Source organism: Schizophyllum commune, assembly GCF_000143185.2.
Source record: "Schizophyllum commune H4-8 unplaced genomic scaffold SCHCOscaffold_15, whole genome shotgun sequence".
NCBI classification, from domain to species: domain Eukaryota; kingdom Fungi; phylum Basidiomycota; class Agaricomycetes; order Agaricales; family Schizophyllaceae; genus Schizophyllum; species Schizophyllum commune.
This window is the reverse complement of record NW_026089552.1, coordinates 89,167-109,379: the sequence shown is the minus strand read 5'-3', so window position 1 is coordinate 109,379 and position 20,213 is coordinate 89,167. Positions and strand designations below refer to the sequence as shown.

Sequence of the window (20,213 nt, the reverse complement as noted above, 5' to 3'; positions counted from 1 at the left end):
TTTCACTCAGAATACAGCCGACAATGGGGTCCCCAGTACTGCGCTCACTGGCTCGAGGCCGCCCCTCGCAAGTTCGATATCGACGCTGTCGGCGAGATCCTTGGGGTCGGTACCGTAAGTTTGCTACACCCCTCGGTGAACGAGAGAACTTACTGCAGATACTGCTCGTAATCCCCCGACGGCGGTCGGTCTGGCGCCGTAGAGATGAAGAATTTGAGGGTGCCAGCTGCGTCTCCGTGTCGGTGGCAAAGCTCGAACAATGCCGTGTCCGAGAGCGCGTCGCTGTGCGCGAAGCCCCCGATGTCCGACTGGTATATTTTGAAGAGGGGCCGTCGTGCTTCGGGGATGTTGATCTGGCGAAAAAGGGTACGTTATCACATCTGCGGCGCTTTCAACCGAAAGACAGAGTCCATACCTTCGCAAATATACGTTCTCGTATGTGCGCCCCGTCCGGGGCGCCCGAAATGTCTATAACCCGATACTGCTCAGCATTACAGGTCACGAAGACGCGCAGTACGGGCGAAGGCCTAAGGAGGAACAAGTGAGCGTCGCACGCAAGGGGTCGGCAGCACGGATGCGAGCGTACATGGTTGTAGCTGGCCGAGAGCCTGAGCTTTGTGGCGCGACCCGAAGGAGAATTATGACGCGCCGAGACGGCCTTTATGGCGCGCCCCCGATGCCCTTTAAGTACTATTCGCACTGACCAGGCGCGATCGCGAAACAGTGATGCCTCGTTGCCGCCGGAATCAGGTAGGCGTTTGCGAGATCAGGCAGACGTTTGTGAGGGCGGCACATGATGTATATTGATGTGCGATATCAGTCACCGACGGGGCGAGGATTGGTCTCCCATGCACCGAAGATGAACGGTGGTGGCGCGAGGTGGGAGCGAAGGTGATTGTGCGTGCGCGGTGATGATCGTGCGCTCGGAGAAGAGTGATTGTGCGCTGGGCGAACGCGGTGAGGGATGCCGCCGACCTGAGCTTGATCGGCTGTTTCAAAGGGTGCGGTTCGCTCGGGGGCGGCAGGGTGCTGGAAGTTCATAGCGCAGGCATCACGGCAGGCGGATAGGACGGGAGTGATCGCGTACGATTCCTTAGGCCCTTGCATACTGGAGCTGTTGAGGACCATGGTGGACGTTGGCGGGCTGCGTTCACGACTTTTCTATGTGCTGGGCGTTCCCATACCCGTATACCTGCTGCAGGGTGACTAGTCAACGCAGAACGTAACAGCATGAGCGTTGAACTCACCCTGCTCACGATTACTCCACTCGAGGGGTCAGTAGAGATTTATTGGCTTCGATCGAGCCCTCGCCTTGAGGTGGACGGACGAGAAAAGAGATAACACTTCCAGCATGCAAGACTGCATATTAAGTAGGTAAGGACTGAACCTACGAGGGTCCGAATAAGACAAGCAAAGGGCGTGGAGTAGAAGGTCAACCAGATCAAACAGGTCAGACGGTAAAGTATATCGCGGCAATAGACGTGATCGTGAAGTAGAGAATGATTGGTGGGGCGTAACAAGCCAGTCAGAATATGAAACATGGTTAGTAGTAACATTTGAGATCCAGACAAGAGCACGGATGCTTGCGATTTGGTGAGGGAACACGTACAAGGCCGCCAGGATGAAAGGGTATCAAAGGAAGCAAATACATGAACGATGTCGTTAAAACACGATGACGATCTGCGGTTTACTATCAGCATCACATCATTGGGGAACCAAGACCCTTACTCTTTCTCGAAGGCAGTCGCCGGCATGTTTTCCCACCCTTAGGACGCCGACTCTTCGACTTTATCCTCCTCGCCTGCAGCCTCCGCTGCAGCCGCAGGTTCGCTGCTGTCGAGAGCGAGTTGAGGTCCTGGCGTTGCTCCAGACGCGACTACGCTCTCCGGGGCTGGCGGCATCTCCAACGTCTCTTCGGGGACAGCAACTTCAGTTGCGGAAGGGACTTCAGCCGAAGGCGTAGCAGGGACGTCCGTGACATCCGGTACAGCAGGCGCATTGGCAGGCGGTATGGGCTCGCTGGGAACAACAGGGACCGGAGGTAGATCTACGTGCTCATCGCCCGCATCAACAGCTGCCTCTTGCACGTGCCCTGCGTCCGGCGCGGAAGCCGTATCATCAACCTATACATGTACGATGAACACACGCTATTGTACGAGTGCGAACGATCACATACCTGCGTTGATTCGACGGCTTCAGGCTCAGTCGCTTCCGTAGCTTCCGGCGACGTATTGTCAGCAGGGGTTTCCTCTTCACCGATGGAAGTTGTGGTCGCAGGCGCCTCATCCTTCTCAACTGCGGGCTCGGGGGATGTCGCTGCATCAGCTTCATCGGACGCCAACGGGGCAGGCACTGGTGCCTCCTCCTCGACTTGCTCCTGCTGATCTTCGGTGGGAGCGTTCACCGCCTCGACCTCGGGTTCTGAAGCAGCGGGAGCGATGTCCTCTGCAGAAGGGGCATCGGCCTCGGTCGCGTCCTTCGTCTCCTCTTCCACCACAACCTCCGCAGGCACCTGTTCGTCCGCGCTCGACGAAGCGGCTGGTGCCTCGACCACTTCCTCAACTGGTTCTGTAGCCTCGGCGGTGCCCGCGGTTTCCTCTGCGGCATTCGACTCAGCTGGTGTCGCCTCGGTGATGGGTTCGCCAGCCGGCGTCGTTTCCTCTTGAAAAGCCTCTGCAGCTGCAGGCTCGACAGGTCCAGCGATCTCCTCATCCTCGAGTGCGCTAGAGGGAGCAGCGATGGGCTCAGGTTCGGGAGCTGGTGGTTCAGCAGCCATTACAGATTCTTCAGCAGCGGCCTCCTCGACAGGTGCGGGCTCTTCGACAGGGGGAGTAGGCGCGGCCTCCTCTGCGACGATGGACTCCTCGACCGGTTCCTCAAACGGCGGCGCTGGGATCTCCTCAACAGTCGACGCAACCTCTTCAACTACTGGCGGTGTCACTTCATCTTCCTCGGCAGGGACAACCTCCGCGATCGGCTCAGGGGCAGGCTCGGCCACTAGAGTCTCCTCCTCGACGATGGGAGCCGGCTCGGGCGCAGGCGCAGGCGCAGGCTCATCCACCACAGGCGGCTCCTCTTCGACCGCCGGCGCAACCTCATCTGTCGGGAGCACAACCTCCTCAGTAGCCGGAGGGATTTCATCAGCCACAGATGCGACTTCCTCGACGATAGCAGGAGTCTCCTCAACGGCGGAAGATTCCTCCTCGACGACTGGGGGCTCCGGAGTAGGCGGCGAGACAGCTTCAGGCTCGAGCACGGCGGCGGGAGTCTCCTCGGCGGGCGCGGGGTCAGCCTCAACAGGTGCTTCGACAGTAGCGGTGGCCTCGGTCGAGGGGACGGGCAACTCTTCGCTCGGAGCAGCGGATTCTTCAACGGGTGCAGAGGGCTCGTCGACGGGCGCAGCGGGCTCCTCGGTGGGTGCAATCGATTCTTCGACGGGTGCGACTGGCTCCTCCACTGACGCAACGGGTTCGGCGACAGCAGCCGGCTCAGCAGCATCAGCAGCCTGAGGTGCCTCCGCGGGCGCAGGCTCCGTCAATGTCTCCGTGGTGGATGGAGCGGCGGACTCTTCCGTGGCTGCCTCAGCGACAGGCGCAACTATTGATTGTTAGCAACTTCGCGCGAAAACAGTCAAAGTGCTCATACCTTCCTCCGCCGCAGCAGGCGCAGACTCGGTAACTTCGTCCTTCTTCTCCCCAGTGACCGCGTCTGCAACAGCGACAGCAGCACCTCCGACCACAGCGCCGGCCGCTACTGCAGCGACGCCTTCAGCGACCTTGCTCTTGTCCTCCTTGGCCGCCGACGCCTCTGACGCCTCGCGATCCACCTTCTCCTTCGCTTCCCTATCACCCTTCGGCAGCACCTCGCTCGACTTGCGCGGCACGGGCGAGCTGGGGACCTCCAGCGACCGCCTGATGTCCACCGACTTGCGCTTGATGCCGGCGAACTTGAGCGGCATCTTGCCCTTCTTACCCTCCTTCTCCTCCTTCATCTTCTCCTCCTTCTTGTCCTTCTCCTCTTTCGCCTCCTTCTCCTCCTTCACTGGCGGCACCTGCTCCTTCGAGGGCTTCTTCGGCACCGTCCTGCCCTCTTCCTCCGCCTCCTCCTCAGCATCGCTCAGGATCTCCCCGAGCTCGCCAATCTTGCCCGCCTTGCTCGTGTTCCGCTTCGACGAACCGCGGGCCCAGAGTGAGAAGCGCTTGCGCGAGCCGGCCGTGTCGGTCGTGAGAGATGGTCGAGGTGAAGCAACCGCATCCACGCTCTCCTCCGTCACAGGCGCGGGCGGCTCGACCTTCTTGTACGCATGCTCGATGACCACCCACTCCACTTTCGGCACTGACAGCCCCTCTTCGATACCGGGCTCCTTCAGGCGACAGAGGACGAACGAGGGCCAGTCAGCGGCGATCGGATCCACGACGCCATCCGCCCAAAAGTCGATGAATGCCTCGTCGAGCTGGCGCACGAAGACCTGCGTCGTCTTCGCCTGCGTGCGCACGACGGGCGTGCTTGGGAGCGGGATATCCGCCGGCGATGGGGACGCGACTCCCGACTGGGACGCTCCGCGCGACCGTGACCGCGATAGCGCCCGCGACGGCGACAACGCCCGAGACTGTACGCTCGACGCTACGCGGTCCAGTCCCGTGAGTCGAGGAACGCGGCGTCGGCTCGACTGGCGGCTCGGCGGGGTCGTGACCTCGACGTCGGTATCGAGGAGTGTGGCCGCGAGCGGAGCGACGTCCTTGCTCTCCAGGAAGCCCGCGGTAGAGAACTGGGCCCAGTCGAGGGGTTGCCCGCTCCCGTTAGTCGGAAGCGCAGCAGATGCGCGAGTGGGGGAGGCTGGAGCGCTGGTGGGCGCGGTCGAGGATCCCGCGGAGAAGGGCGTGGCAAACGAGGTCGTCGGCGGGCTGATGGGCGAGGTGATGGGGGACGTAGCGGCCGTAGAGACACCTTCGTAGGGCAGCAGCTGCCTGCGCGTTGTCGCGTAATCCAGGTCATTGTTCGCAGGAACCAAGGCGAGCAGACGAATGGTGTCATCTGCGAAGACATTACCGAGGTTCGTCTCAGCGTCGGAATTAAGCAGACGGCGAAGCCTGTTCCACAGTGCGACATGAGCCTCCGAGGCATCAGCAGGCGGCTCCGCCTTGAGAGCCTCGGCCAGAACGCGGAGGGGGTGCACCTTGGTCGGTACGACGCTGGGGGCGATCTCTGTCTCTACGCGTACGTAAAGCGCGTTATCGAGACGCGTCGAAAACGGTGGACGGGGAAGTAGATCGGAGTCGGGCTCGTAAGAGTATGGGTATCGCTTTACGAGCTCCGTCAATCGGCGCGGCATCTTGAGGCGGAGCGACTCCTCCCTAATGCGCGCGAGGAAGAGGTGCTCGAGGATACGGCCCATACGCTCCCAGCGTGCGTAGAACGATGCGAAGTCGTCATCGTCTGCCGCGCGCTGCGACGTCAGGAACCACAGACCCACGAACTTCGCGAGCTTGCTGCCCGATATGCCGTTGGCCTCAGAATGCGACGCAATCGAAGACACGGTGTCGAGCATGGTGACCAGCAGTTCGCGGTGCGGATCCGGGAGGAGGGGGACGAGAATATCTTGAAACGCCTTCGGGGAGTAGTTGCTCTGCCTTTCCCCGGTGCTGAACTTCGTGTACCACGCGCTCTCCTTCCCAAATTCGGGCGCAGAGCTGTCGAGCTGAAGATGACGCAGGCCCCAGCGGAGGACAGCGGCGACGTCGTGCGGCGAGCGCGCGTACTTCACCTCAGATGCGAAGTCCGCGGCGGGGAGGGCAGAGGGGGATTGGGCGGGCGAGTTTAACGAGTGGATGAAGAGCGAGATTAGCCTCCGCTGATCTTCGGGGGAGGAGGAGTACCAGTGCGGGTGCATTATGCCAAGGGTCTCAAGGCCTGGAGAGCGCGTTTAGGTAGGGAAAGATGCGTGGGGATCAGGACGTACCGTGCGCAATGATGGACTGCGAGCAGGCGCGAAGAAGGACGAGGGCCTCGGCGGGGGAGAGACGGCGCTCGCCGATGGATGATGAGGGTACGGCTTCGAACACTGTGTCCAAGGCGCGTCCGCCAGTCTCTTCCTTGACGCCGGGGAGATTCAATGTGAGCTTGAAGTCGTTCTGCATGACCGTCATTGGGCAATTCTCGTTCCAAAGGGCACCACGTACGTTCTTCTCCAGCTCCTTCCTCTGTCCTGCGTCTGGGAAGTTCTCCACAGACGGGCTGACCGTGGGGGACACCCTCTCGAACTTGCCATCGAGCAAAGAGGTCCTGGACTGGCGAGCGTGCGAACGCGACTCCCCATGGTCCTTCTTGCGACCAAAGACCTTGGAGAGAATAGAGGGCATGTTGACGGTGTCGTTGACGCGTGTCTGGGCTACGGAGATGGGTCCTGGTCGAGGGGGATCTCGTCGCGAAGGAAATCACTGGGCGATCGCTTGGCTCTGAGCACTGTTGGGTATCGCAAGACAAGGCCCTTATGGCCAGGTATATAGCTTGAGGTCAGAGAATATTGTCGGAGTGCCTGGTGGACTGCTGGGAAGGGCAAGCTCGCGAATTGTTGACCGGGCGAGCGCAAGGAATTAACCAGCCAAAAACGAACAATCGCAACTCATTTCCCACGCCTCCGCAGTCACGGGGACATTGAAAAGTTCAACCATGCACGTGAGTATTTTCGGGCTTGATAGAACGAGGTACTTGACCGGACAGGACAGCAAAAAGTCGTGAGCAGAATTGAATACTATTCCCCGCGCGATGCGTAGGAATTGACTACGTCTCCTGCTCTTGCACGATTCGCTTCCTCTCCACCCATGCCCAATCTAATCCTGTTTCTCGTCTCAGAGGTCTTGCCTGTCGCGCAACAATCTCCGCAAATTTCACGGTGTTGCACTTCCATGCTCTGCTGTCCACCTGCGTCGGCGCCCCCGAGGCGTCGAGAATCAGGGCGTGACGAGTCCCGTCAGAGGACTGGCCGCGGCCCAGGTGCCCTTTCTCGCCGTCAGAAAACACAATGACCTCGCGGAGTGGTCTTCCTTCCTTTGCGCGCAATGCAGACACTTGCCATAGGGAGAACGCGACTCCCGCGTCCGCGTGGTCCGCGCCCAGGTGAAGGGCCTCGAGATCGGGACATAGCAGCGATTCCGCGCCCTCAGGCCGCGAGGATAGAACTGCGAAAAGGCCTCTCAAGCCGCGGGCCTCACCGCGGCCATAAATCACAAGCGTGCGGATTTTCGGCATGCTGGCAAGTAGGCGACTCCATCCTTCTGGACTCGTTCTGTCGGTAAGGTCGTCCAACTGAACCTCCAGCACGGTGTTGGTATTCGTGATGCCAGCGAAATGCGAATAATTGCAACGTCCCTCTACGACAATATGACCAGAGCGAAAGGCGATCCAGCAGGAAAGAAAGCGACCAGTGCAGAGCTGCACCGTGGGCACCGGCCGTTGTAGGGGGCCAAAGTGGGAGTTAGACGGCAACAGCGTGGTGATGGGGTCCTCTAAGAGGAGCTGTAACCGAACGTTGCATGCCTCTGGTATCTCCAACCGGTGAAGAAAGGGAATGCGTTTTATGCCTTCCGGGGTGGATAGTTGCAGGTAACGAAGCTGTGGCAGACAGATTACCGAGGGGCTGCTGGGGTCATCATTTGCGGCACTGCGGCTCCACTCATCAGAGCCGATGCAGATCAGCTCTTCAAGGTGCGGTGATGCGCCGACAATCTTGAGAAGTTCATCGACGCCGACCTTGCATATCGCTAGGTGGGTGAGGTCGATGATATTCAACATGTCCCAAGCGGCGCAGTACGCGACGACAAGCTTGCGCAGAAGAGGGAGCGTGCCTTCAAAAATCCTTGGACCAGTGTAGACGTGGTTTCTACGAGGCTGGCGGATATAAAGCGTCAGACTACGCAAGCGGGGAGCAGGAATGCCGACGAATAATTCGCAGACTTCGTTGAAATCCCTCCGGCGGTCGGCAGCGACGTGGAGGACTGCAAGGCGGTCACTGTGAGTGTCCAAAGCGTCCTTGAGCACTTTCATGTCATTATTGGAGTACCCCAAATCCCTTGTCGAGAAGAATACTGTCAACGGCGCATCCCCGGACCTGGCGAGAAACGTCCGGCCGGCATCGGCAGACCAATTGTGGCATAGGTCGAGCGTGGTCCACAGAGCAGGATGAGCGGTCGCAATCAACCTCCAGCGCCGACACACATGTGTGATAGCAATCCACTCGAGCGACTTCAATACTGGCCATTTGGGCAGGAAGTCGCCGTAGTGCCGCTGCACGAGCAAGAAGATGCGTTCCAGGACCTCGGCTGGCAGCTTGTCGATTAGCGCATGAGCGTTGCGGGCTGACTTGAGGGCGGCCATGACAAAGCGCGTTTTCTCTTCCAAGGCGCAGATCTAACGAAGGCAAGGGTCAGCGCATATATCATACAAATCGTGGTCACATAAGCGAAAGGATACGTACCTTGCTCAAGTCAAGGTCGGCAATTGCACTCAGTATCGAAGAAGGCAGAGTGTCCAGCGCAGCTTCGTACCCGGATTGCTCGACCTCCATGGTAGCGCGTGTAAACCTGCAAGTCGTGTATGTAAATTCATCATGTAACGCGTCGCCTCAAGGTGTTACGGCGTGACATTTTGGCCGTCCTGAGCCCTTCGCAAAACGAACGACTCTAGATCAACAGTCTCGAGGTCGAGGTTGGAAGGTAGGCCATGAATTATTCGCGCGCTAGTATTTTCTGGGCATAGCTGATATCATAGAACGAGCGACTAGAGTATATCAGGAGTACAACAGAAGGAACGCATAGGTGAATAAGTATAACGAAGGTGACTACTAGTATTACGATTAATCAGTGAACACAATAAAGACGATTGAGACCGTAAGGTAGGGTGAAGCATAGCAGACTAAAGCTGACCACAAAGAGTTGATAGCAGTGAGCAATTGCGCAGGATAGGATACATGGGATAATAACAAGGAGGGGCAGTGGGCTAAGGCTGAGGCGAGGCGCGCAGGGAAGAGAGTCGAGAAAAGAGAGGGGACGACCCAGCTACGGCTCCTCGTCATCGCTCTCCATGATCGCGTCCAGTCGCGTCGTTGTCTGCGGGAACCCGGGTGCGCACCAGATCGCAGGTATACCGGGGGTGGGGTAGACCGGGGGCGCGCTGTAGTCTGCCGACCATGCAGGAGGCAGGTCGACGGAGGCTGTCCACGCTGGAGGAAGGCCGGACGCATTTGGCGACCCCAAACGATCAGGCGACCCAGAACCAGACGGGAAATCCGAAGCGGACTCGACGTCCGAGGCAGAGGGGATGCCCCACGCAGGCCAAGCGGGTGGGAGCTCCGCCGCGGCTGTCCAGGAAGGAGGCATTTCCGAGGCCAGCCATATTGGCGGTCCCATCTCTGGCTCGTCATCGACCGCATCGGACCAGGACGCGCCAAGAAGGTCAGGCGTCGAGCACATCGCGCGGAGGACGTCGTCGGTGACGCTCCGCATGCCAAGCGCGGTCGAGGGGCGCGGAGGCGGTTTTCCACCGTCCTGCGGATCACAGCAGTCCATGCCCTCGGATGAGGTTCTGGTCGTCGCGCGCGGTGGGGTTACACAGGTCAGAGAGCTCCCTCCCGACGACATCGACATCGAGGACGAGTCGGACCGCTCTCCAGACGGGAAGATCAACTCCTGCGGGACGCCCTCGCCCAGCGTGTGGCGCAACCGGTCCAGCTTCCGCCGGCGAAGGGCGTTTCCGGACGCCTTGCCGCCGGCCGCGTTCTCCTTCCCAGCCACGTTCGCCCTCACCGCAGCGGTTCCCTTCCTTGCAGGTCGACCAGAGGGTACGAGGGTAAAAGAATGCGCCCGAGGCGAGGCAGGCTGCAATTGAGGAGGATGCGGCCCCGTGGCAAGCGCGAGGCGAAGCACCGGTACAGCTGCGCTATCGGGTTGGGGCGTGCGAGCGCTCGACGGAGACTCGCTACGGCAATGCGCCGCTGACCGACCGATAGAAAAGGTTGGAACATGTCCAGTCGGTGCATGACGATGCTGCACCGCGTCGAAGGGTACTGCGAGGAAGTCAGCTTTAAAGCTTGCGATAGCAATCCCAACTTCCTCACCATTCTCCGCGTCCAAAACCCTCGGCGCAACGCCCAGAATGCGGCCTAGCTTCTTCGTCGTGCGCACAAGCTGCGCGCGCTGGCGCGGGGTGAGGACGTTGCTCGTCGGGGGAGGGGCCGGGAACACGACTTGCGGCGCAGCGACCACCTGAACCGCAGCAGACATGGTGAGGGAAAGAGACAAGCAAGAAGAAACGTTTCTGTCTCGAGGCTAACGCGAGGACGTAGATTAGAGGGCTCGCGCCTCTTGAAGGGAGTCGCCACCCGTTTCATCCCAACATGCGCTGGCAATCATCTCCTTGAAGATCAGCGCGTGAGCGCTTCATTGCGGAGGCAACGACTTCGACTGACACTGCTGGCGACGACGGACAGAAGGCGCTGTCAAACGCGGGGTGATGAGGGCAGGAAGCAAGGAGCTGCTTCCCTTGCGAGGACCAACGTAATTCCGGTCCGCGAGCTTCCCAAAAGGGCAATAATTGTTCCCGAAGAGGTATCTTTTGGCGCTAGCGGCAAGCCCCGACGTACTTGTCTCCCGCGACCTTCATCTCGGGTAACCGGATTCGCGCGTAACCGCCACGCCGCGAACATCCCCGTCGTTCCCTCCGAGCCTCCAAAACACAGGTTCCCGCGATCCCCGCGTCTGACGCACGACTGACGCAGGAGAGCAGCGATATGCAGGAAGACACTTAGGAATGCTTCTTTCGTCGCTTTTGCGGCCAAAAGTTTAACGTCTAGGTGATCCAGCGTTCACCATTGACAGGGTGCTTGTGTCCTGACTATGAAGCGTCCCCTTACTGCCTGGAGACACGAAGTAAGTTAATCGTACGCTCATCTATCCTCTGTCAAATGTACGCACGCTTCTCGGTCTTCTTGAACGTTTGGGAGGTCAGGAAGATCTGCCTGTCGATCTGACATGGCGGCGACACCTGCTGTCCATTCTCACGCATACGAAGGTGTCAGTACATGGACGCCCATCACTTTGCCGCTTGCGTCGACCTCAACCTCAAAGATGAAGGCGGCTTCAGCATGGGCGCCTTCCGGGCAGAGCGGGGAGGCTCCTTGAGTTGCCTCTCGACAAGGACATGTCGAACAGCCCAGACATTCTCGCGCCATTTGTCTCGGTCCGCAACGACATTCCGAGGGACATCTCCGCGAGCTCGTTCCTCGAGCTGCTGCAAGTGCCGTGTATGGTGTATGGTGGGACAGAATGCGACACGCACCTAGGCTTTAGTAAGTACATGAGTAGACGGGGAAGCGCTCGACAGACGCGACGGAGCCAGTTGAAGAATAGAGCGGCATCCGAGAGAGAAACGGTCAATTTTCCATCGTAATTGTATAGTCAGTTCTCCAAAGTATACGTGTTCTTTTCCAACTGTATAGCAGCGTCAGTTCGTCGAAGTAAACGGAGGAATTAAGAGTTTGCAGTGATATCGTGGCACGGCCGGACCGCTCGAAGCCGGAGATAGGAATTTAAGGTACAGTCGCGCACCTCAGTCTCTAGCTCGCGCCGCACGCGCATCTCCTCGTCTGCTTTGATCACTATATGCCAGTCGTCGAGGTCTTCGATGATGAAGCCTCCGCCTGGGGGTGAGGCAAGAGCATCATGAGTTCAGATTGACGGGCAGTCGCGGTCAGTGGCAGTATTTACATAGCAAATCACAGGCTTACGCACCTCCGCCGGACGAGTTGTACTTCTCGTTGAGGATGAGGAGAATCTGCTTGACGGCAGGATCACTGACAATGACTCGTCAGAATGGTAGCTCATCAAGTCGCACAGTGCAAGTAACACGACTTACCAGGTCAGCAGCACGCCTCTAATCGCCTTCATTACTTTCCTACGCCTCCAGGCGTCTACGCGCGATCTATGAAAGTTCCAAATGAGAGTTCGCGTCAAAGTCGAACATGAGGAAAAGCGTGCGAATGTGCATGGGACGGGGATTGCCGAAAGTTGAACTTCAGATATTCGACCGCCCACGCTCGCCTTACAACTGTCCTGCTCGGATTCATCCATTGCAGCGACCCACGAAAGAGGGTTTCTGGTTCTTATAGTTTCTTGCGCCGAGCCTATTTCTTCCGCTGCTCATCTTTATTAACCACTTCGCATCTCGACACTCACCCACTTCGTCCCTTTCGGGTGGGCAAATGAGGCACGTGGCGGCGTCGAAGGCGTTGAGTCTTGTCGTCGCGCGTGACTCGGAGATCTTGATGTCGAAAGTCGTTGCTTGAGGCAGTCGAGGTGAGTAGCAATGAGTCTCGGATAGCAAGATGCTGGGGCTCTCCTACAGAGGAGCCCCGGAATATATACTCGTTCTCGTGTCAAAGAGGAATGCATGTATGTAATGAGTCGTTAAAGAGAACAGTCGAAACATAGTCCGTAAAAGAGTAGTCAAAGAGGTGGATGACGCGGCAGCCCCTGGCTGCGCGCGCCACCCGCTATTCATGTGAAGTATAAGTCCGCGAGGCGTGCTTCTCGTGATCATAAGGTAAATTGGGATTCCCACGGTTCGACTTCGGGTCGGCACCCGCCGCCGTCACAGCAAACACGCCGCACACCTCATCTCCCTCAACGAAGCCTATGTCCGCTACTTCGATCACGACCCCTTCGGCCCATGGTCTTCCATCGCCGAGATGCGGGCGTCGCCATCGAGTCCCGCATCCTCAGCGACCCCACCGCGCCATGTTCGCCGTCCTCGACAAGTCTTTGGTTGTTACGCCCAAGAAACACCTCCTGGGACGAGTAGGAGAATATCGCGCTCCATGAGACGTTCTGCTTAGAAGTTATCTGCGATTCGCGCGCGACTCTTTGGACTCAGACTGTGATGATGCAATGAATTCTTGATGCCGCGATACACCGTCGTATGTACTATACATCTTTACTAGCTCTATTCCTTGTACATGCCGGGCACACTTTCAGACTGCGCTTAGGATCGTCGACTGCGCTCAGATCGTCGAAATGTCGATGACAAAGCGGAAGCGAACGTCCGACTTGCCGACACGCTCCCAAGCCTTGTTGCTGCAATGAATTCGTTAGCACGAAGCGTCGGTCACAAGAATCGGGGAGCGTACATGTACGACGCCGGGATGGTCTCGATCTCGGCAGTGATACCGTGCTCCGCTATACGAGTGTGAGCAACCTGTACAATATCCCGAGAGACAAGGAGGCGTACCACAGAAGTCGAGCATCTCCTGCGTCTCCTTGATGCCACCGATGCAGGAGCCAGCGAGGCTGCGGCGGCCAGCAACGAGACTGAACGCGTGCACGCTCATCGGGTGCTCGGGGATACCGACCTCAACGAGGCTGCCGTTCCGGCGAAGGAGCGACGTGTACTGGTTGAGGTCGAGGTTCGCGGACACGGTGTTGATGATGAGGTCGAAATGGCCCTTCAGCGTCGTGAACGTCTCGGGATCCGCCGTCGCGAAGTACTTGTCGGCGCCGAGCTTGAGGCCCTGCTCCTTCTTGCTGAGAGACTGCGAGAGCACGGTAACCTCAGCGCCGAGCGCCCTGCGGAGACGTCAACTTTCTCGGTGCGATATATTGTGGCATTCAGACGTACCTGGCGATCTTGACGCCGGCATGACCGAGGCCACCCAGGCCGATGATGGCAACACGCTTGCCCGGACCAGCCTTCCAGTGGCGCAGAGGCGAGTACATGGTGATACCGGCGCCTGGAACTACATGAGCAGATGGCTCGTTCATCTAATATCTGTGCTTACAGAGCAACGGGGCCACCTTATCCAGGGGCAGGCTCTCCGGAATGTTCAGAACGAAGTCCTGGTCGACGACAATCATCTGCGAATAGCCACCTGCCGTCGGCGCGAAGTTCTCCTTCGGGTCCTACAATCCAGCGTAAGCTCCTGGCCAGATAATGAGACGACGTGTATGTGGCGTACCTGGCCACCGTAGGTCTGGACGCCGCCGTTGATCTTCCCGTCTCCGGTGCAGTGCTGCTCTTCGCCGTCCTTGCAGCTCTCGCAGGAGCGGCACGAGTTCAGCAGGCAGCCGACACCGACGTGCTGGCCGACCTTGAACTTGGTGACGTTCTTGCCGACGCTGCGAACGACACCGGCGATCTCATGGCCGATGACCAAGGGGAAGGGGAAAGGGCCCCATTCCTGGACTCGCCTTTAGCGATTTTGCACAAAGATGGAGGAACGAGGCATACGCACCCCGCGAGTGATGTGGATGTCGCTGTGGCAGATGCCCGTGTACTTGATGTCGATGACCACGTCGTTGGCGTCCGGAGCGCGACGCTGAATCGTGACTGGCTTCACAGGCTCGTTGAAACCGGTAACACCGTACGCCTTAACAGTCATGGACATTTTGTGTTTGTGAAAGGCTGGGTGGAGGGTGTGCGTGGGATGTAGAAGATGAGAAACTCTCTCGCCGTCGACGCACCTTATATACTCATCCCTTCGGACCCAGTTTTCTTTGGCATAATCTGGCAGAACCTGCCGACGAGCCCCTCGTATGACGGATCGGGGGCGACTTGTCACTTATCGTTTGACCTTCTGCATGGCGGGATGAGGTAAGTGTGCCCCCGAGCCTGACAATCGCGAACGCCCACAGGCTGCCTTCTGCTCGAAATGCTGAGCGAGACTCCATTTCGGACACTCGCCCCACGGTGGCAGCGCGTCTCCGATTCGGACGCGTATTGAGTCCCGGGCTCTCTGATCTGCCAGCACGAGGAGCCTCGGCCTCCTGTGTTCTTGAACGTTCAACTCTTACCTCTGTGAAGACGGTCTCTGACATGGCTCTCTTTACTAAATGACAGTCCCGTTTGCCGGATATAGACATGGGCATCCTCGTGGTCTGCCGTCCAGCCGATCTGCCGAGCGCTAGCCCCCTCGCCACATATTTCTTCTCTTCCGTCCTCTTGCATCGTCTTCGTTCAACCGCAAGTACGGTCTCGACCTCTGCAGTCACAACTCTGGCTCATTGGCCCCTCTCACTGCCGCTCGGTGTAGAATGAATTTATTCCTAATCATCTGCATTACCGTCGACAGGAATGAACAGGTTTGATTCATTTTTATGTTGATCGTGATGCCCAGGTCGGCGGTTCGAATCAAGGCTGACAGCACGTATATCTTCGTGGTCTCCATTCGTCATTTGAGAGCTACCGTTGATTGTAGGGTCAGTAGATTTATAAGCGCATACTGTACCTATATGCATGTGCGCAACCGTCCCACGTCTCAACCCCTGGGTTGCGTTGCCTAGGTCGCAGGTCGGAGATCCTTCCCAAAGCGGCAATTTTTGGCTTAAACTTCCTTTTTTGGTGGCCACCCGGCCACCGTTTGCCTCCCTGGTTGAATGTCACCTCAGGAGACTGGCTCCTTCCGAGCACACAGGTCCATTATATTCTACCGCGTTGGAAGTGTCCCAAAAGCCACGAATCCGGGGTCGGAAAAACGCCGGCATTGGCCGAGCTCCGGCAGACGCCGGTACTCGAGCTTTCAGACGCCGGCTCTCGAGCTTCGCAGTTGGTTCTCACTGTTGAACTTGAGTATCCGCGGTCCATTCGGCCTGAGCCACGCCCTTTAGCAGCATCTTAAATGTGCAGTGTATAGCGGCCGCAACTTGCCACTACCAGCTTTTCGCGCTCGGGTGATAGCCGTAGCAGATGCCGGAAAATGGCTGGTTTCGTCCGTGGGTAACAATGCTTCGGTGCGCAACGCAAGGTGAGTGAGGTGCGAGAGGGTGTCGAGTTGCCAGTGCTTGGCTTGTCGAGGGGTAAGCTCCCGCACGCTCGACAGCTGGACAGCAAATAAGTTAAGCCCGATCTTTGGGTAGACTTTACACACGACGATGTGGTCGAAGCGATGTAAGAAGTAAAGACCTTGCAAGGTGTAGCTGGACGTCCTTCCGTTGACGAGGTGCAGACGAAATCTCGCCAAGATGCGACGTCAACACGAAGTGGGATGAGGCGATCGCTGTGGTGAGCTCCGATATCCTGAAGCACGAAGATGTCGTTGTGAGAGTATCTGCGATAATTCGAGTATAGGAAGACCGTGAGGGTTCGTTCGAAGAACATCCGTACGAACAAAGTCGGCGGGGCAATTGTAGCCCAGTTCGATGGTGTACAAGAGCACAGAATACAACGTCGCGATCAACCTCCACCCTGAGGCGCGCTACAGAGATTCACCTCGATGACTTGCGCGTCCGCCATGTAGGCAGAAAGTCAAGGTAAAAGGGTAGCCAGAGGAGAATATTGCACTGCATGATCTCCGGGGGTAGTTTCTCGATAGGTGCATGAGCGCTTTAGTTGTGCTCAAGTGCGGGCGGGATGGCTTCGGAGCGCGTGTGCTCTAGTGGCATCGTGGCCTGCTGGGAGTCGTCGTCAGATTAGCTTGAACAATGTGAATAAAGTATGCACCTCGTCTGAGGTCGCCTGCGAGGCAGGATCTGACGCTGCTGTGTCTTCAGGGAGTACAGTGCTCATGACCGTCGATGAAGAACGGCAAAGGTCTTCCTACGCGCTGCGTACTCGTGCAATACGCATAGCTGGTTCCCGCCCGCTTCTGGTGTTGCATGATAGATACTTGCTTGGTACCTGTATGATCATCGTCACTAAGGCAGAGAGTTTCATTTGCGATATATTTTTGTTCAGTAATCCGAGAAACATCTACCGCGTTGACATGACTGCTTGCATGCTTGAGCACAATTCGAACTTCACAGCAACGCAAGGCATTCGTTCGTCACTAACACTGACAGTGCAATAAGCAGTACCGAGGGTTCTGCCATGGGGCACCTTACGGAGCACCATGATGGGCAGAGAAGAGGAAGTTCAACTTGAACTCCGTAAATTCTGAGGCAGTACATCACGTGATAAGTCACGTCACAGCGGCGCAGTCGCGCGCAGGGGAATGCAAGACTTGTTTCTAACCGCCATCTGCATCTCCGCTCCTTAGTATCCTGTACAGATGTTCCGAAATGCAGCTACGAAGATTGCCCACAACGCCACGATTCCTGCTCTCGCAGGAAACAAGGACTTACGTCCACTGCAAGATCTAATTCACGCCGAGAAGTCTGTCCTGATCTCGTACGTCTGTCCCCCTTCTTCTCGTGTACTTGGAACTCATAGTGCAACAAGGCTACAGAAGCTGAGCGTGGACATTAACAAAGCGGCGGAAGCACTGCGAAACTGGGGCGCGACGGAGGGGGAGGATCTGTCGGTACGTCTACGCGTCCCCCTTAATCTGCATCGGTGTTCATCCATCGCAGGACGTCCTCGGCGCATCTACGAACCTCCTCTCGCACTTCTCTGGTGGTCTCTCCCAGTATGCGTCGCACGAGCACGCGATCCGCGATCACATGAAGTCCATCCGCACCAAGGAGGAGGCCCTCGACGACCTCAAGCGCCGCCGCAAGGCCGTCGTCTCGCGCGCGGACAGCGCTGAGAAGAAGCTGAACAAGATGGGACCGGAGCACAAGAACCTCGCGATGCAGACCGAGCAGCTCAACCGCTTGCGCGACGAGATCCGCGGCATGGACTTTGACATCATGCGCGATGAGGCCGAGCTCGGTGACGCGAAGCGGACGCTCTGCAAGGCGTGGATGGCGCTTAAGTTTGGCGGCCTGCAGGAGTGCTGCGAGAGGGGGGCGGTGCGTCGATCCTTTGCTCATGCTTCGCAGTAGGCTCATACTTCTCATAGATTGCAGGCGATTTCGGGAAGAGGATTGTCGCTGTGCGTCCCCCTCTTTTCCCTCTTGTAACTTCTGCTTATCATGCGTCCAGGAAATCCCAGAGACAACCACGCAGCCAGGATACCCGCGCCCCATGTACCATGGCCACCAGCAAGTCGAGCGCCACATCAACGACGCTTTGCGTGCTCTCGCGAATATACAAATCTCCACTACTATTGAAGGGCAGCCCGCGCGCAACATGTCCGAGCTCCTCCCGCCGCCGGCCGTAGGCGGTCACTTCCTCGACTCGGCGACCCCATCCGCTGCGTCATCCCCTACCGCGTCATACCCGCCCCCGTCGCCATGGTCGCCTCCAGCCGGCGGGTACCGCCCACCCGACGGTCCCCCGCCAGGCTTTCCGTCCGCGCACCTGGAGCACCAGGATGGGCCTCCACGCGCCGTCGACGACTTCGGTGTGCGCACCGGCCCTCAAGGACCTCGCGAATCGTTCCAGGGGCCGCGATACAGCACGATGCCTGCGCGAGGTGCGGGCGGGGACGTTCCACCAATGCAGCCAGGTGGCTTCTTGCAGGGCCCGCCGCGTCTGAACACCGAGGACGATAATTCCTCGTTCGCCGCGAGCGTCACTGAGGCTTTAAACACTGCGGAGCGTAGGAGCAGCGACCTCACGCGGCCATCCGGATACATGCCTCCGGGTGCAATGGCGCCGTATCCGCCAACTGGTGGAGGCCCAGGAGCTGGTGCCGCGAATGATCAGAGTCTAGGCAACCCTTGGCAGGATATGCCGTCCGGGCACCAGCACACGATCTCGTCGGTGTCGAGTAATGCGGGCCTGGCGTACATGGCGAGCGACGATGAGCCTGATCACAGAGATCATGTCAAGTTCGATGGCGCGACGACGGATATGGATAGTGGGGTGCGGTCCTGTGCGTACTCTCGCTAGACTCGATCCATTCCTATCAACTGACTTGCCTGCAGCTTTGCATGACCCGCGCAGTGACGCCGCCCCTCCGGTGTCGAATTCGCCCAAACGTGTACCGCCACCGCCGCTGCATCCCGCGGATGAAGAGGCGATGCTGAACGCGGCAGCAGCTCGTGAGGTTGAGCGCGAGCTGAACGCGCTGCACTTCAGCCCGCCGCCATCTGACGCGTCCGTCTCCTTGGCGTCGGACGTGCCTCAGCTACCTCCCGTCGCACCGCTCTCGACTGCATCACCCTGTGTGCCACCGGCGCCGCTTCGCACCTCAGGAGACAGCAACGGGCCCGGAAGTCGTCGGGCTAGCATGGACAAGAGCGCGTATAGTGTAGCGGGCAGACGCGCGAGCGCGAGCTTGGACGCCGCGCCCCATTCGCCCGTGGATGCGCCGCCCACGTATACGCCTGCGCAAACTTACGCTCACTCGCAGCGGGAGTCGCTCTCCCTGTCTACGGATGAGGTTCCGCGCCCGACGCTCACTGAGGAACCCATCCCTGCGTCGCCGAGGTCGATGCCGAGCCAGACGCTGCCAGGCTCCCCGCGCGTTACGTCCCCGTCTCCGCTCGCTTCCCCCGCACCGGCGCCCATGTCGCCCTCGCCCCTGGCGTCGCCCCTCTCGTCAACATCCCCGCTGCCGCGTCCAAGCTTTCCGAGCGAGCCTGGCCGCCCGAGCTCGCCGCTTGCGAGCTTCCGCACCGCGCCCGAGTTCAAGCGCGACCTCAGCTCCGCGCGGTCGAACTCGTCGCTCGCGTCTGCGGCGTCGGGGGCGCCGCCGACGCCAGGCGGTGCGCGTACCATCTCGGCGGCGGCGTTCCGCAGGCCGAGGGGCCCGACGGTCGAGGGCAGCGGCGGTCAAGGGGGCGCGGTGGCGGATACTAGCCCGCTGCACTTGAAGAAGCGGAACCCCAGCGCGACGGTTGCGCCGCCATCGTCCTTCGGTGGTCGGTCGGTGAGCCAGGGCGGCGATGCGCCGCAGATTCCGCCCGTGTCTGGCGGTGGGGAGGATGAGGACTTCGACTATATTGGAGCGTATGGCGGCGCGGACGAGCGGCCCCAGTCTGGGCATAGCCGAGGCGGTGGATATGGGGAGGGGAGGTTTGCGACGAACCTGGATAACGATGGATTGCGCTAAGCATCGGATTTCGACAGCCTATGGGATGGATTGGCTCCAGGTAATTCTTTTCTGTGAATCATGATACGCATAATATTTCACTGGACCTCTCTTTCAAAATGCTGGCATCGTACGCTGTAATTATTATCATATGCGTGGCAAATACTGTTTGAAGTATGGGGACCTCAAGATGTTTGGGATCGTTGCTACCGTCGGCTCGGTATGTGTATTTCTATGGGTCGCTGTTGTCGTGGTGAGCAGATTCACTGTTTTCCGGTGGTAATGAACTGATAATCTGCGCTCACCAGGCAGTCATGCAGGGCCGATGACGGCGCGGCAGCATCCTTGCGTCCTCCACGAGTGTAGGGCGTGG

The 20,213-nt window shown here is 58.7% G+C and overlaps 9 protein-coding genes across 9 annotated transcripts; 2 read left to right on the top strand and 7 right to left on the bottom strand.

The window, feature by feature from the left end:
- Positions 1 to 56: 56 nt before the first annotated feature.
- On the bottom strand, positions 57 to 639 carry SCHCODRAFT_02643671 (uncharacterized protein). The gene is made up of 3 exons (XM_050346348.1): positions 587 to 639; positions 416 to 527; positions 57 to 353 (listed from the first exon to the last, which is right to left on the bottom strand). Coding segments are annotated over exons 1-3 (318 nt in total). The 5' UTR covers positions 589 to 639; the 3' UTR covers positions 57 to 149.
- A 530-nt stretch (positions 640 to 1,169) lies between these two features.
- Positions 1,170 to 1,882, bottom strand: SCHCODRAFT_01256951 (uncharacterized protein). The gene is made up of 3 exons (XM_050341332.1): positions 1,729 to 1,882; positions 1,248 to 1,680; positions 1,170 to 1,192 (listed from the first exon to the last, which is right to left on the bottom strand). The coding sequence occupies exons 1-2, from the start codon at positions 1,752 to 1,754 to the stop codon at positions 1,287 to 1,289; spliced, it is 420 nt and encodes a 139-aa protein (XP_050197222.1). The 5' UTR covers positions 1,755 to 1,882; the 3' UTR covers positions 1,170 to 1,192; positions 1,248 to 1,286.
- On the bottom strand, positions 1,612 to 6,587 carry SCHCODRAFT_02593200 (uncharacterized protein). The gene is made up of 5 exons (XM_050343996.1): positions 6,180 to 6,587; positions 5,960 to 6,131; positions 3,646 to 5,910; positions 2,177 to 3,597; positions 1,612 to 2,123 (listed from the first exon to the last, which is right to left on the bottom strand). Exons 1-5 carry the CDS (start codon positions 6,357 to 6,359, stop codon positions 1,767 to 1,769), a joined length of 4,395 nt encoding a protein of 1,464 aa, XP_050197221.1. The 5' UTR covers positions 6,360 to 6,587; the 3' UTR covers positions 1,612 to 1,766.
- Positions 6,588 to 6,672: 85 nt separating this feature from the next.
- On the bottom strand, positions 6,673 to 8,563 carry SCHCODRAFT_02556979 (uncharacterized protein; the record flags this gene model as incomplete). The annotated part of the gene is made up of 2 exons (XM_003026616.3): positions 6,673 to 8,406; positions 8,474 to 8,563. 2 exons carry the CDS (start codon positions 8,561 to 8,563, stop codon positions 6,781 to 6,783), a joined length of 1,716 nt encoding a protein of 571 aa, XP_003026662.1. The 3' UTR covers positions 6,673 to 6,780.
- A 158-nt stretch (positions 8,564 to 8,721) lies between these two features.
- On the bottom strand, positions 8,722 to 10,498 carry SCHCODRAFT_01193901 (uncharacterized protein). Its single transcript, XM_003026615.2, has 2 exons — positions 10,112 to 10,498; positions 8,722 to 10,060 (listed from the first exon to the last, which is right to left on the bottom strand). Exons 1-2 carry the CDS (start codon positions 10,275 to 10,277, stop codon positions 9,054 to 9,056), a joined length of 1,173 nt encoding a protein of 390 aa, XP_003026661.1. The 5' UTR covers positions 10,278 to 10,498; the 3' UTR covers positions 8,722 to 9,053.
- An 816-nt stretch (positions 10,499 to 11,314) lies between these two features.
- Positions 11,315 to 11,993, bottom strand: SCHCODRAFT_02643662 (nucleotide excision repair, TFIIH, subunit). Its single transcript, XM_050346347.1, has 5 exons — positions 11,908 to 11,993; positions 11,784 to 11,845; positions 11,601 to 11,692; positions 11,379 to 11,483; positions 11,315 to 11,331 (listed from the first exon to the last, which is right to left on the bottom strand). Exons 1-4 carry the CDS (start codon positions 11,937 to 11,939, stop codon positions 11,451 to 11,453), a joined length of 219 nt encoding a protein of 72 aa, XP_050197220.1. The 5' UTR covers positions 11,940 to 11,993; the 3' UTR covers positions 11,315 to 11,331; positions 11,379 to 11,450.
- Positions 11,994 to 12,914: 921 nt separating this feature from the next.
- SCHCODRAFT_02556971 (GroES-like protein) lies at positions 12,915 to 14,866 on the bottom strand. Its single transcript, XM_003026613.2, has 7 exons — positions 14,279 to 14,866; positions 14,003 to 14,224; positions 13,826 to 13,946; positions 13,666 to 13,777; positions 13,279 to 13,613; positions 13,178 to 13,226; positions 12,915 to 13,124 (listed from the first exon to the last, which is right to left on the bottom strand). Exons 1-7 carry the CDS (start codon positions 14,429 to 14,431, stop codon positions 13,052 to 13,054), a joined length of 1,065 nt encoding a protein of 354 aa, XP_003026659.1. The 5' UTR covers positions 14,432 to 14,866; the 3' UTR covers positions 12,915 to 13,051.
- Positions 14,867 to 17,029: 2,163 nt separating this feature from the next.
- Positions 17,030 to 17,506, top strand: SCHCODRAFT_02520278 (uncharacterized protein; the record flags this gene model as incomplete). Its single annotated transcript, XM_003026709.1, has 2 exons — positions 17,030 to 17,148; positions 17,200 to 17,506. 2 exons carry the CDS (start codon positions 17,030 to 17,032, stop codon positions 17,504 to 17,506), a joined length of 426 nt encoding a protein of 141 aa, XP_003026755.1.
- A 380-nt stretch (positions 17,507 to 17,886) lies between these two features.
- Positions 17,887 to 19,861, top strand: SCHCODRAFT_02520181 (uncharacterized protein; the record flags this gene model as incomplete). The annotated part of the gene is made up of 2 exons (XM_003026708.2): positions 17,887 to 18,679; positions 18,732 to 19,861. The coding sequence occupies 2 exons, from the start codon at positions 17,887 to 17,889 to the stop codon at positions 19,859 to 19,861; spliced, it is 1,923 nt and encodes a 640-aa protein (XP_003026754.2).
- Between the last annotated feature and the right edge of the window lie 352 nt (positions 19,862 to 20,213).